The sequence below is a fragment of the Dioscorea cayenensis genome, chromosome 20 (assembly GCF_009730915.1).
Source record: "Dioscorea cayenensis subsp. rotundata cultivar TDr96_F1 chromosome 20, TDr96_F1_v2_PseudoChromosome.rev07_lg8_w22 25.fasta, whole genome shotgun sequence".
NCBI classification, from domain to species: Eukaryota; Viridiplantae; Streptophyta; class Magnoliopsida; order Dioscoreales; family Dioscoreaceae; genus Dioscorea; species Dioscorea cayenensis.
In genome coordinates this window covers 2,276,866-2,291,357 of record NC_052490.1, presented here as the reverse complement: position 1 = coordinate 2,291,357, position 14,492 = coordinate 2,276,866, and the positions used below count along the sequence as shown (strand labels likewise).

At 38.4% G+C, this 14,492-nt stretch overlaps 1 protein-coding gene and 1 non-coding gene across 2 annotated transcripts; one reads left to right on the top strand and one right to left on the bottom strand.

Annotated features, from left to right (window-relative positions):
• Positions 1-1,074: 1,074 nt before the first annotated feature.
• On the bottom strand, positions 1,075-1,181 carry LOC120252089. The gene has a single exon (XR_005533638.1). It is a non-coding gene; the product is annotated as a small nucleolar RNA R71 (small nucleolar RNA).
• An 8,727-nt stretch (positions 1,182-9,908) lies between these two features.
• Positions 9,909-10,481, top strand: LOC120251864. Its single transcript, XM_039260519.1, has 2 exons — positions 9,909-10,022; positions 10,140-10,481. Exons 1-2 carry the CDS (start codon positions 9,909-9,911, stop codon positions 10,479-10,481), a joined length of 456 nt encoding a protein of 151 aa, XP_039116453.1.
• Positions 10,482-14,492: the final 4,011 nt, after the last annotated feature.

The following is a 14,492-nucleotide window of genomic DNA, read 5'->3' as shown; positions in this document are numbered from 1 at the left end:
CAACCTAGCACGGTGTGAGGTGTCGAGACTGAGAGATTTCTCCATCAGGGCATAGTATAGGATTAGTCACGGTTGACCTTAAGTTTTGGGACCGTGTGTTTAAGGATCTCCATGACTCATTAAGCATTAGTTAGGGAACATAATCATTAGTCTTGTACTTGAAACAATAGTCCTAGGGTGAGCTATGTCCGGGTGCCCCATTTATCATCGATTGCCTCTCCTATTTTTTATTTTCGCCTTCTTCTTCTTTTCTTATTTCTATTTGCATTGATTCATATTCACATCACTATTATTTCATTTTCGTTCTAGTAACTATTCTTTGTGGATTCGACTACCCATTCAATGGGGTATTATTACTTTGACAAACCCATGCACTTGTGGTACACAAGCAAAAGGGCGTTTTGTTAAGTTTTTGGCGTCGTTGCCGGGGAATAGGCATTTTAGAAACACTTTCCACTTTGCTATTTTAGCTATTCACCATTTATTCTATTTCACACTTTCTTATTCTTCCATCGTTCTGATTTGTTTTTCTTTCATTGATTGCAGCTCCAGGTTATGACCCGAGGGAACCCTTCAACATTGGTTGAAGGTGATCCTGAACTTAAACGAACACTCCGTAGAAGGGGTAAAGAACCTGTGTAAGAACAGACAAATCAAGCTGAAGAAGAAGGTGAAGGGTCTGATATGGCAGAACAGAATGAACAACCAAGGACACTGTCAGATTATGCCAGACCCGTAGTTCTTGGCACATAGTCAAGTATTGTGTGACCACCGATTACAGCTCAGAATTTTGATCTCAAGCCAGCATTCATCCAAATGCTACAGCAGTCAACACAATTTAATGGTTTGGCCGATGAGGATCCAAAAAATCATATAGAGAACTTCTTGGAAGTGTGCGGCATGCTCAACATTAATGGAGTTACGGATGATGCTATCAAGTTAAGGGCCTTCCCATTTTCCTTGAAAGGGAGAGTGAAGCAATGGCTACATTCATTACCTAAAGCATCGATCACTATATGGGAGGAGATGGTAGAAGCTTTTCTCGCCCGATATTTCCCTACTGGAAAATTTGCAAAGCTCAGGAATGAAATATCCTCTTTTGTGCAAATGGAATTGGAGTCTCTATTTGAGACATGGGATAGGTTTATGGAGCTCCTAAGGAAATGTCCTCAACATAGGTTCCCCGAGTGGATAATCATTCAGACTTTCTATAATGGGTTGAACCCGAGCACAAGATAGTTACTTGATGCTGCAGCATGAGGTACCTTAGGAAGCAAGACCCAGGAAGAAGCTCAGCTTCTCATTAAAGAAATGGCTATGAACAGTTATCAGTAGAATATAGGAGACAGAAAGAAGGTAACCGGACTTCATGAGATTGATGCAGTTACTTCATTGGCGGCCCAAGTGGAGTCATTGAGCAAGAAGTTAGACACTTTAACTTCTAATAGAGTGGTGGTTGTGACTAGTTGCACAGGGTGTGGGGGAGGATATGCTCCATCTAATTGCTTGATTTCTTTTGGTAGTATATCCTCAGTAGAACAAATGGATTTTGTGGGTAATGCAATGAGAAACCATGGCAATCCATATAGAAACACCTACAATCCGGGTTGGAGGAGCCACCTGAATCTTTCATGGAGTAATCAAGGGCAATAGAAGACAATGGCATGACCAGGTTTCCAAGAACAACAACAATCCCCGAATATGGAAAACTGAGTTTCAGGGTTGGAAAACCGGCTGACCGATCTAGAGAAGGCTTTAACCAAGTTCATTCAATCATCATATACAAGATTTCAATATGTTAAAGCCGCATTTCGCAACGACACTACGTCATTGCACAATTTAGAGAATCAAGTGGGGCAAATTGCAAAGTCATTATCAGAGAGACTCAAGGAAGCTTGCCTAGTAACACCGAAACCAATCCGAGGGAACATGTAAAAGTGATCACTTTAAGAAGTGGGCGTGAGGTTGAGGGTAGGTTTCCAAGTGAGAAGACCAATATTAAAGCACCCGAGGTCATGGAGGTTGAGGAGAGAATAAAAGGAAAAGAGGGGGCATCACCACCCTACAAGCCAAGAATCCCTTATCCTTCGAGATTGAAGAACGACCAAAATGATAAGCAATACAATAAGTTCTTAGGGTTATTCAAGCAGTTGCATATCAACATCCCGTTTGTAGAGGCGTTGTATCAAATACCTCGTTATGCAAAGTTTCTCAAGGACCTCTTGAGCAACAAGAGAAAGTTGGAGGAGAGTGTGTCTTTGATTCTAGATGCTTCATGTTCGGCAGTGTTACAAAAGAATATGCTGAACAAGAAGAAGGACCCCGGAAGCTTCATCATTCATGCAACATTGGTAATATGGGTGAAGAATAGGCATTGGTGGACTCAAGGGCTGGCATCAACATCATATCTTATACATTCTTCCAAAAGCTAGGCTTGGGAGAGCCTAGGCCCACTCCAATGACTTTACAACTGGCGGGCCGAACAGTGAGACATCCGACGGGCATCATCGAAGACGCACTTGTAAAAGTTAACAAGTACATATGTCCTATGGACTTTGTAGTGTTGGATGTTGATGAGGATGTCGATGTCCCACTGATACTTGGGAGGTCCTTCTTGCGCACTAACAAAGCTTTTATCGACATTGACGGCAGGGAGTTGACTTTACGAGTTGAGAATGACAAGCTTACATATTGCCTCGCCGGAGTCATAAGACATTCTCTAGACTTTGATGATACTCTTTACTTTATTGACACTACCGATGAACTAATAGATGAATATGTGAAGGAAATGATAAATCCGGACCCATATGAAGGGGTGCTAGACCAAGAAGTGGAGAATGAAGACGTGATGATGCTTGGTCTAGAGGACAAGATAAAACCTGCCCCGAGGATCATGAAGAAGATGCTCCGGAAGATGAAGCGTGTAAGGAGACGTCACAAGAAACACCCCAAGGCTAATAGGGATGAGCAAGAATGGAGTAAGGGTGATGAACCCTTGTGCGGTAACAAACTAGATAACTCCTCCTCTACCTTCAAAAGACTATGTTCATCATGCTTTCAAGTCATGGGTAAGAAGGAAACCTTCATCTATAAGCCCCCCGTGAGGTAAGGATAGGTACGTCAAGTTTAGTGACGCTAAACAAGCGCTTCTTGGGAGGCAACCCAAGTCTTTACTGTTTTTCTACGTATTAGTTAGTGTTTACATGAATAAGATCTTGAGTGTTGGTGTTTTGATCTTTAACAAGCTATTGTTGTGATTTTGTCGTGGATTATTGGTATTATTATGTGCTTAATTGTGTGTGACAAAGTTTTCTTTGTCATTTGAGCATGTTTTTCATGATTCTCTGGTTACATTTGCATAATATACACATGCTTTAAATAGATGTAAATGTCCAGAATTTTTTTGCAAAGTCTGTAATTTTTTCTAAGTCATCTAGAGAAGACACAAGGCCGTATGGAAATTCCACACGGCGTGTGTTTTTCTTTAGAGCTCATCCCGAGAAGACACAGGGGCGTGTGACTGCTCCTGTGAATGACCTTATGACGGCCACACGCCCGTGTAGAATTTCCACACGGGCGTGTGTTTCTCTGCAAAGTTCAGAGCTCTATCCGGAGAAGACACAGGGGCATGTGTCTGACCCAGTATCTGACCCTGTGAACTACACATAAGTGTGGCTAATACCCACACGCCCGTGTGATTCCTTGCAGAAAAGTCTCTTCCATCTTGAGAAGTCACAGGGGCGTGTGGGTGTCCCTGTGAGTGGACCTTGTGAAGATCCACGGGCATGTGGAACTTCCACACAGGCGTGTGAAACACTTAGAGAAATTCTCATGTGGACAGAGGAGCCACAGGGGTGTGTAGGTGCCCCTATTGGTCGGGCACATGGGCGTGGGTAATTTCCACAATCCCATCTGGATGCGTTCAGAGCCAAAAAGTGCTACCCAAGAGCACACACAGGGGCGTGTGTCTGGCCCTATGAGGCTTCCCTGTGGAGTCACACGGGCGCGGGTAATTTCCACATGCCCATGTGGATGTATAGAATTCAAAAGGCCGTGATTTCTCTTTATAAATCTTGTTCACCTTTTCACTTTCATACTCCCAAACACTTTGAGAATGCATGCTTGCACTCTTCCAACCTTTCACCATCATTTTAGAGAGAGTTCACTCAAGTTTTCCAGCCGATTTGAAGGTTTTCATCTTCATCTTGTCGATAAACCCTCATTCTCTCTTTTCTTCGTTTTGACATGTGCTTTGTTTTGATGTTTAAATGATGAATGCATGCTTTAGAAGCATTTTAGAACAAATTTATGATGTATTTTGGAGCATATTGCATAGTGGCCGTACAGGTTTCACACCCCGTGGATCCACACGGGCGTGTGGAATTTCCACACCGCCGTGTGGATTTCTGCAGTATTGCTTTGTGAGTTAATTTGATCGAAATTCTTTTCAATACTTGCAGGAATGGCTCCCAGGACAAAGAAACAAGCTGGCAATCATCCACACGAACCTTCACCTGAGCCAGAACAAATGGAGTTTGCGATACCCGAGCATCAAGCTCAGTATGAGCGACTATCGAAACTCAAGTTTAGACAGACTCGATTCTCAGACATGAGTGCACTTAGAGAGGTTCAACTCACAGATGATATGGCTGATGAGGTCAATGAGCTATTGTCAGTCGGTGGCTAGAGGAGAATACTGTCTATTCGCGAGCCAGCTATCCGTATGTTGATGCCGGAGGTATTATCGTCATTCGAGTTCGACTGGTCTTACAGGAGTTTTGATAGCATCGACATCATACAGTTTAGAGCATTTAGACATTACTACAACATGAGCGTCACGCAATTTTTGGTCAAACTCAGGTTGTATGATGAGGCGTTTACAGACATTGAGGAGTACGATCGCCTACTGACTGATTATCCGGGTAGCTTGACTCACAGAGAGTATATAGGACACTCGGTGATCAGGGCCGGTATGAGCCTGGAGTGTCCAAGGCTACATGCCTTTCTTGGCCAGCATACAGATACATCCACGCCGTTCTAATCTGATCAGTGAATGGGCGTGGTGACAGTACAGGGGTACTAAAAAATAGGAGCTATTATATCTGTACTCCATGGTGTAGAGCGAGCCGATTCATCAGGGGCACATCCTAGCTGAGTACTTGCGCCACCAGGGGTAGTACGCGAGAGTGGGGGTGATCTTCTCAGGCCTATACATCACTAGACTCATCATCGGGATGGGTCTAGTGGACGCTATTAGAGGGACTGAGAAGATGATCGTACCTACTGCCTTGGGTATTGAGACGATGAGACAGATGGGGATGGTACATAGGTAACGACCGGGAGTTCATGTACTGATTACACATGTACCAGAGCCAGTCGAGGCCGAGGGTAACGACCAGGAGTTCATGTACTGATACACGCAGGAGCCTCAGCCTGAGCAGATGGATATAGAGGCACCCCCTGCAGCACAGGAGCCACCTCCAGTGCGTATATTTTCTCCATCTCGAACCTATAATCATTTTGGGAGGCTCAAGAGTGCTGTAGGGATGCTATGAGTAGAGATAGCTGAGGTTCACGCTACACAGGCCACGAACCACACATAAGTTATGGTGCGTCTCGACATCTTACAGCAGATCCTGGAACGAGACACAACATCTCCCTTTCTGATGAGACCCCGGACTCCTCAGGCATCCCCAGCACCACCATCACCCGTACCAGCACCAGTTGATCCACCTTCTTTACTAGCACTAGCAGTAGCACCAACAAAGACCATGGAGGCCTCTGACACTTGATTACATCTTTCTTTTAATTCTTTATGTTTTCATATTTTATTTTTTGTATTTTATTTTGGACTTGTATCGCTCAGAAAGGATCCTCCTTCTGAGTTTATCTTTTATTTTTATTGTCTAGAGTTGTATTTCATTGCTTTATCTTTATATACTCGAGTTTTATTTTGTTTTTGTTGAGGTTTACTGAATCCCCCTTGTGTATACGTGCAGATGGTCTTGTGAGTTTGGAATTTGAGAACTAGTCATAGACACGGTCAGTGTGATTTTCACATGGCCGTGTGTGCTCCACAACCCATTGAAACTCAACTCTCTAGGAATTTAGCTCCATCAAATGTACCATTAGGAGTTCAGGGGAGTATTGTTTCAATTTCCCACCTTCATATATGATCTTGAATGTTATACTTTTTATTGTGCTTGCATGCGTACATTGAGGACAATGTACATCTTAAGTGTGGGGCGAGTTCACATTACACATATACATTACACAAGTTTTGACTGAAATTACATGCTCACGTAGCCAATGGTGGTTCACCTTTGTTGTAATGGTTGTATTCTTAAGTCTAGGAGAATTTTTAACATTGATTGTTTTCGTGCTCTAGTTTTTACTTGAATTTCTAGGAATTTTCGCCCGATTGACACTTGTTGCACTACTCGCTCATGAAACCTTGTGTAAACTCAAGTTCGTTGTTTAAGGGACTAGTTAGTTTTGTTTCTTGTGTTAATTTTTCATTTTTGCAAAAAAAAGAAAAAAATGGAAAAAGAAAAAAAATGTATGTTTTCATTGTGAATTTGGGGTGGAAAGAGCTACCACCTATGAAGTATGAAGCTACTCTCATAAGTCAGATACTAGTTATACCCTAATTAGAGAAAGAGCTATCTCATGGGATGAGTGAAAGCTACTACCCAGGTAGAAAGAGTTACCACATAGAAAGTGTGAAAGCCACCTTAGCGACCGCTTCAGAAAGGGCTACCTTAGAGGATGTGTGAGGCTACTACCGTCTCTTTGCTTTGTTTTGTGTATAAATAAGTCTCTTATGCTTAGAACTTTGAGGAGTATACGTTAGGTCGACTTGAGTGAGTCTATACACACTTACACGACTTCGGGCTTGTTATCCTTTTTTTATTTGAGTTTTTAGCTAGAGCATTGATATTTCGTATTTACTGTTGAAATTCCCCTTGCTTGTAGAATGCTCCCTTATATGCTGTGGTGAACCTAAGGCCAAACACTTTCAATATTTTCTTCTTCTATGCTTCAATGGTTTATTTTTGCTTGAGGACAAGCAAAAGCTTAAGTGTGGGGGAGTTTGATAAGTGCTTGTGTATTAGTAATACGAAGTATTCTTTTCGTACGATGAGCATTACTTTTCTCAGATTTTATCGCTAATATGTGTGTAATTATGTTCTTTTGTGCATGTAGGGTTGTGGAGACAAGTATGAAAGAAAGAAGCCAAAGTAAATTGTGTTTGCACTTTGTTGACGGAATCTTGGACTAAATAAACGTGAAGACACAAGCTGTGCTCAAAGACATATGAGTGTGTGCCAACCTTCTTTATGTTCAAGGAAATATGCAAATTGGAGGGGCACAAAGGCAGTCACACTCATGTGTTCTGACTTAAGCAAAGCTAGCAAGATTGTGGCCAAATGTGCTTTTACTTGAAGATGTGATGCGATCTACGACATAGATGTCTGCCCGTTTATGTTGCCTCGATGAAAAGTGTGAATTCAGGAGTATTTTTTGGCGGAGTACTACAGTAGGTATTGTAGCAAATCACTGTAGCAATTACTATTCACAGGCCGCTGAAAAACATATTTCTGCAGATTCACACGAGCGTGTGGAGCATGTGGAATTTTCACACGCCCGTGTGGATGCCCGATTTCAGGATCCTTCTTTCCATCTTTTGGCTATCTTTTCTCCACCTTTGGAGGCGTCCGTGGCTAGGGTTTGGAAAGGCTTTGACTAGGTTTTTGGAGGGATTTACGGCCTTCGACTAGCGTTTCCTTTGGAAGAGAGTTATTGGGGGAGCTTTCATTAGCACCGATCTGGCGAGGTGTGCCCTAGGCTTGACGAGGGGACCTTTGGAGAAGATGCGGCTACTTCACAAGACCATCGATATGAACACCAAGAGGATTTTATTCATGGATTCCATATCTTTACTATTGATTTCATTATTGATTGTATTTTGCTCCATGTAGAGCTAAACCTCTAGTGGGCACTTGGGCTTGTAATTCCTAGGATAATATTGTTTCTTTAACCTCTTATTATGCTTTCATTAATTGATGTTTTAAATTGAGTTCCAATCTTGAATGCTTGATGAGTTGATTTTCCCATAGAGTGACACTAGGGTTGAGAATCCATTTTGGTAATCACTGTAGATGAGTGACACACCATGAGGGTTAGACAATGCTAGATTGGAGAGGGTTGAGATGGTGAGTTGAGAGGTAGCGGAGCGTCTCCTTTCCCCTCCGGTGTGATTTATCTTACCTCCACGTTCCAAGAGTTCTTTGCGGTCACAATAGAGTGAAGTGCTAAGAGACGAACTTCGCTGGGGCTTAGTTGCGCAAGCACCTTAGTATCTGGGGCTTAATTGTGACTAGGGGTCTTTCGTTTGGACTAAAAGGTTAGATCTATTATAGGAAAAATGGTTTATCACTTGGAATCCCTAGAGCCTAAAGTAACCTAGCACAGTGTGAGGTGTCGAGACTAAGAGATTTCTCCACCGGAGCATAGTGTTGGGTTAGTCACGGTTGGCCTTAAGTTTTAGGACTGTGTGTTTAAGGATCTCCAGGACTCATTAAGCATTAGTTAGGGAACATAATGATTGGTCTTGTACTTGAAACAATAGTCCTAGGGTGAGCAGTGTCCAGGTGCCCTATTTATCGTCGATTGCCTCTTCTTCTTTTCTTATTTCTATTTGCATTGATTCTTATTCACATCACTATTAATTAATTTTTGTTCTAGTTGAATAGTAATCTTTGAGTTTCCAATCACTATTCCCTATGGATTTGACTACCCACTCACTAGAGTATTATTATTTCAACAAACTCGTGCACTTGCATTACACATGCAAAAGGGCGTTTTGTCAATTTTCCATTTCTCATTATCTCTGTGAGAGTATTGTGAGTGATTATTCAGTCTTCAACCATTATCATGTATAAACTCAATGCAGGAAGATACTAATGACCATGTTTTCATACAAATGTCTAAACATAATGTTAAGAACCGATAAGCTAGGAAGAAGACTGAAGTTAGGAATGGAGAAAGACAAGTATAGCCTTTAGATGTATCAAATATTAGCTAGACATAGAGTTAGTTCTGAGGGGCTTACTCTTTTTAAATGATGTCATACCATGCCAAGAAAAAGGGCTTTAGAGATAGATGGATATTCAAAACAAATTGATTAATAACTTACTCAATCTTTTTGGTGATAAAATGAAATTAGTGGAAGAAAGAAGATATGTGTGAGCAAAGAAAAAAAAATCAACCTTTTGTCCTACTTGGCATCTTATTAACAAAATCACAGAAGACTAAGGATGTGCATTTGAGAGGACACAAGGTGTCTAATGGTAAGATCTAAAAAATCACTTCTCTTTTGTAAATGGGAGAACTACCAAGGAAGATAATAGAGCTTTTCTATTGGAATAAGTTGGAAGCCACACCATAGCATGAGACAATTGAGGAACTGCGCCAGCGTAACACATGAAGCAAGTATATCTGGCCTATGACAAGTTGGTATGGATTCAAAAATCAAGAGTTAGTAAGAATATTAGCATATTATTATGTATGAAAAGTGTACTACTGTGAAAATGTGCTACTGTGATCACGTGAAGTAATTAAGAGTTCTCGGTTTCATGCGCTCTATATACATTGTATTATATTCCTTTTTGAATGTAAGAAGATGAAAGTTGTGGTCTAAACTAAAACTAACAGGCCACACATCGCAAAACCTTGCATCCTCTCTTCATAATACTACACTCATCTTCTCAAATCCCAACGTAGGTATCAGAGCTCTTAAAGGTTATATTTCTCTCTCACGGTGATGAACAATAACTTTATGAGTATTTCACAACCAACCTTTGCTCTTAAAGGCTCTATTTCTATCTCAATGATGATCAATAAAGATGCATAAGCTCTTCAAGTCAAAAGATCTTTGGGAACTCATCGAGAATGGCTATGAAGAGTCCGACAAGGAGAACTGCAAAAAAAGATTCAAAGCCATTATTCTTCATCCAGCAGTTGGTGCATGAGATGTTTTCTCACGCATAGTGGCTGGATCAACATCCAAAGAAGCATGGATGATATTTAGAACTGAGTTCCGGGGCTCTTCTAAAGTTATGTCAATGAAACTACAGACGCTTCGACATGACTTTGAGACTACTCAAATTAAGAACAATGAATCTGTTCAAAATTTCATCATCAATGTGGTTGGAGTGATAAACCAAATGGAGATATTTGGTGAACCTATCACTAACCAAGTGGTGGTGGCAAAGGTGCTTCAAAGCTTGATCTCATTGTTTGACTACATAGTAGTCACTATTGAAGAATCTAAAGACTTAAGCAAGCTTACTGTCGAAGAGCTTAGTGGGTCATTACAAGCCCACGAAGCTTATCTAAATAGGTCTAGTGAGGAGATGGAGGAGAAGGCGCTTCATGTGAAGAGTGAAGGAGCTAGTACAAGGGAGTTTGATAAATAATCTAGCAAAGGGAGAGGAAAAGACACATATCAGGGTTACTTGCTAACACACCCCTTGCTTGTCACTACAAGAAAAACTACTTTTTGCTATAACCAGTTACCTTTGCAAAAACTTAAATGTCATCGCAAAAGGTTTTTTGAGACATCATTTCACCGTCGCATGTCATCGTATCTGCCTCCATCGCAAAAGATAGTTATTGCAACCAACCGTTGCAAAAACTAGTTTTTCTGACAACATAAAGCCGTCGCAAAAAATTTAAAATCTAGTTACAAAAACATTAATAATGCGACGAATGAAGGCGACGAAATGTTTTTGCAATGGCAACTAGTTGTCGGAATTAGTGTTATTTGCGATGACATATTGATCATCGCAAAAAGATATTATTTGCAACAAAGAGTACGCCGTCACAAAAGGTAATATTTGCAACAAAGATGAAGCCGTCACAAAAAATAGTATTTGCAACAAAGTGTATGCCATCGCAAAAGATATTATTTGCAACAAAGAATATGTCATCGTAACAACTTATTATTTGCGACTAACTTTTTGTTGTCACAAATAACTGTTATTTGTGACCAATCGGTGTTCGTCACAAATGAATATTTTTGTGTGTCCATCCAATTAAATCTTTTTGTGACCAAGTCATCTCAAATGCTATATGAAAAAATGGATAGCATTTACCTAATTAATTCAAATCCTATATTACAATATAATTTAAATTATATAACAACAATCTCATACACAACAAGCTCATTTACCACAATATTGACTCAATTTAACATATGAACCTAATAATAGGTTAATATTGATTCATGTCTAACAAAATTAAGTATTATAAGATTCTACAAAACAATGACATAATAAAAGTTCAAAACATGAAACTAAATAAGTGTGAAGAATTAAGTGTTATAGACTTTTACAAAACATTAACTCAATAAAAGTTTGAAAAATGAAATCCAATAAGAGTTGGAAACATTCAAAACATTTAAATCTTCAATCATCGTCATCATCGTCATCTTCACAACTTTCTTCATTTTCATTGTCTTCATCATCTTTTTCGGAATCTTCCTCCAAGCTATTCTCATTGCCATCTTTTTCATTAGCATTGCCATGATGAACATCTCTTACATTTTCTTGAGAATTAGCTATAACATCAATAAGATCATTACCACCTCCCTACACACAAATATAATACATGCAAACATTTTAAAATTCAATAGTACACTATTAAAATGAAAATTTTGCATTAAAGCCTAAGATGCATATATGTTTGGTACGAGTATTAAATAATATTAGTGATGAGATAGTTAATTATAGGATTTTGTATGTACTATAAACATAATAGTATTAAAGGAAAATGAATAAGATAACATAAGTGGAAAGAGAATGTGAGATAATAAATTAAAATAACATATAAATAATACATTACATTAACAACAATCTAAAAATCATATAAAGACAATAATTAAAAACATTAAATTATATTATTATACCTGTGTAGCTAATTGTATATTAGATAATCCCAAACTTTGCAACGCCGCTTGAACCATAACGAATACTTCTTGTTCCAATTTATCAATTGTAGACTCCATTTGCTTGAAACGGTCCTCCTATTCTTTTTCCTTCATCTTTTAAATGTCTTTGCATCTTTTGCTACATGTTTGAGAGGAACTACTACCATACACATCTTTCCCTTGAATACACGTACCTAATCCAAGAACGCGACCATGACTAGGTTTTCCTGTAACATTGCGATATATTTCCCATTCCTTTACTATTGAACCTTCAGACGTTGTAGTCGACCTAATATTATCCATTTGATCCTGACATTGAAAAATATAATTATAAATACTCATTACAATATTAAGACTTAAACGATAAAAAAACATTTATACCCATAGATCTTTTGCTTTCTCAGTAGCCGAACTCTCTCCATCCTTTTTAGTGTGGAATTTTTTAAAGCAATCAATTTGGCCTAGCTCTGACCATGTCTCTTTAACCTAAGGTAATATGATCAATTTGAAAGGCATAAAATATGTATCCATTAGAAAAATATTAAATAGTTAAACACAAAATATTAGTTACCATGTCACACCTATGCTTGGCCATCGAAAAACTCCGCCAAGAGTATGAATGATTTGAGATTGTGATCGATTAATTTTATTTTTATCACTTTTGTGCTGCATACATACCAACAATATTAGAATTTCACTTACTCTTAATAGAATTAAAACCCTATAACAATTTACATATATATATATATATATATAAATATTAAACCTCGCCAATTATCTCCCATCCATTTGTTCACCATTTCTTTCCACACATTAGAAGGAATGAAAGAAGGTGGGTGTTTGTAACCCATCTTCCTCGGGTTTCATGCTTATCAAAAATTGGTTTCCTTATACGTAACATCCAATCGTGAGTATCAACACTTTTAACTGAATTCTCAAATGCTTTTTCACTTTTCTTCTAGTTGATTATGTGAGAACCCCACGGCCAAATATCTAGCAAAAAGTACAGCTAATGGCTAGTGTCCTCAGATCGACCTTTTCGGATTTCAAATATCGAATAAGATGTCCATGGACCGTTAATTTTTTTGATGGAAGAGAACATGTATTTTCACTAATGGCTTTTTGGTGTTATAACTCAGTATATTTGTGAAAAAAAATGTAGTACATTAAGATGTCTAAATGATAGAAGTTACAAAACTATAACAAGATATTTTGCAAATCATAGAAAATAATTTAGGGCTATAAAAAGATTAAATCAACAATTTATTCATGAGTAGTTACAGGATGGTATATTTTACCTATTGTCATATATCTCAACTTCAATTCCTTCTCCCCGACTTGACACCTTTAGCCTTTCCTCTCACATTAACTTTTTCAACAAAGTCATCCATGAATTTAAAAAATATTTAGAGTTCAATAGATAAAGTATATAAATTAAAAATATTATTTCATTACCTTTTTCTATGTCTTTTTATTTGGAGGTAGTCAAGAAGAACATATTTCATTTGAAGCTCGAGTAGATGATGGCAATGAATGAAGTCAAGATTAATTTCAACATTTTCATCATCATCACTTGGTTTTGGGCGCTTGATTATTTTGTGTTTCTGAATTTGAATCATTTCTAACTCGTGCTTTTCCTTTCCTTGCCATCTTCAATATAATCCTATAAAAAAGAAAACAAATATTAATTCTTAATACAAACATGAAAATAAAAGGGAAAAAAAGAGAATAACATAAATGATAATTCAGAAATTATACTAATTAATGCTAACATAACAAGATCAAGATCAAAGTAATAAATACAAAATAGGTAAAATGACTCACCAAAATGAAGAATGTTAAAAGGTATATAATAAATATGTGAAAAGCTTCAATTACTCCACTATCATATCTTCAACTCCATGCTTATTCCAATCTATATCTTCAAAATCATCTTGTGAATGTGATTCACATACATCATAAACAACATATTCTTCTTGATATGGCTCTTCTTCATTTTCTGGAATTTCATAAAGATTTCTTGGTTTTATCTCACTGACAATAGCCCATGTAGGATCTTTCAATCCTTTAATATAGTAAACCTGAGTCACTTGAGACGCCAAAACAAATGGTTCATTTGTATGTAGTTTTCGTGTCGTGTTGACACTAACAATCCCATAACGATCTTTTCTATAACCAATACCTTCCCGAGAAGTATCATACCAGTCACATCTAAATAATGTAACTTTGTTCCCTCCTGTATAACGAAGTTCAATTATATCCAATATTATTCCATAATATGACAACTCTCCGTCATTTCCTTCTCCTTTAACCATAACGCCACAATTTTGAGTTTTTTTGTTTTCATCTCGATCTCTTGTGTGGAAACGAAACCCATTGATATTGTAGCCTGGATAGCAAATTACTCTTCGTTCAGGACCCCGTGCCAAAGCAAGCATATTTATATCTATTCCTTCATCATTTTCATTATATGCATCACTAATCATGTAGTATATTGTAC

Excerpts from the sequence above, each read along its gene's own strand:
- LOC120251864 (XM_039260519.1), top strand. The coding sequence starts at position 9,909 with ATGCATAAGCTCTTCAAGTCAAAAGATCTTTGGGAACTCATCGAGAAT. Across the intron at positions 10,023-10,139 it reads CCATTATTCTTCATCCAGCA|ACGCTTCGACATGACTTTGA; the intron begins GTTGGTGCATGA and ends ATGAAACTACAG.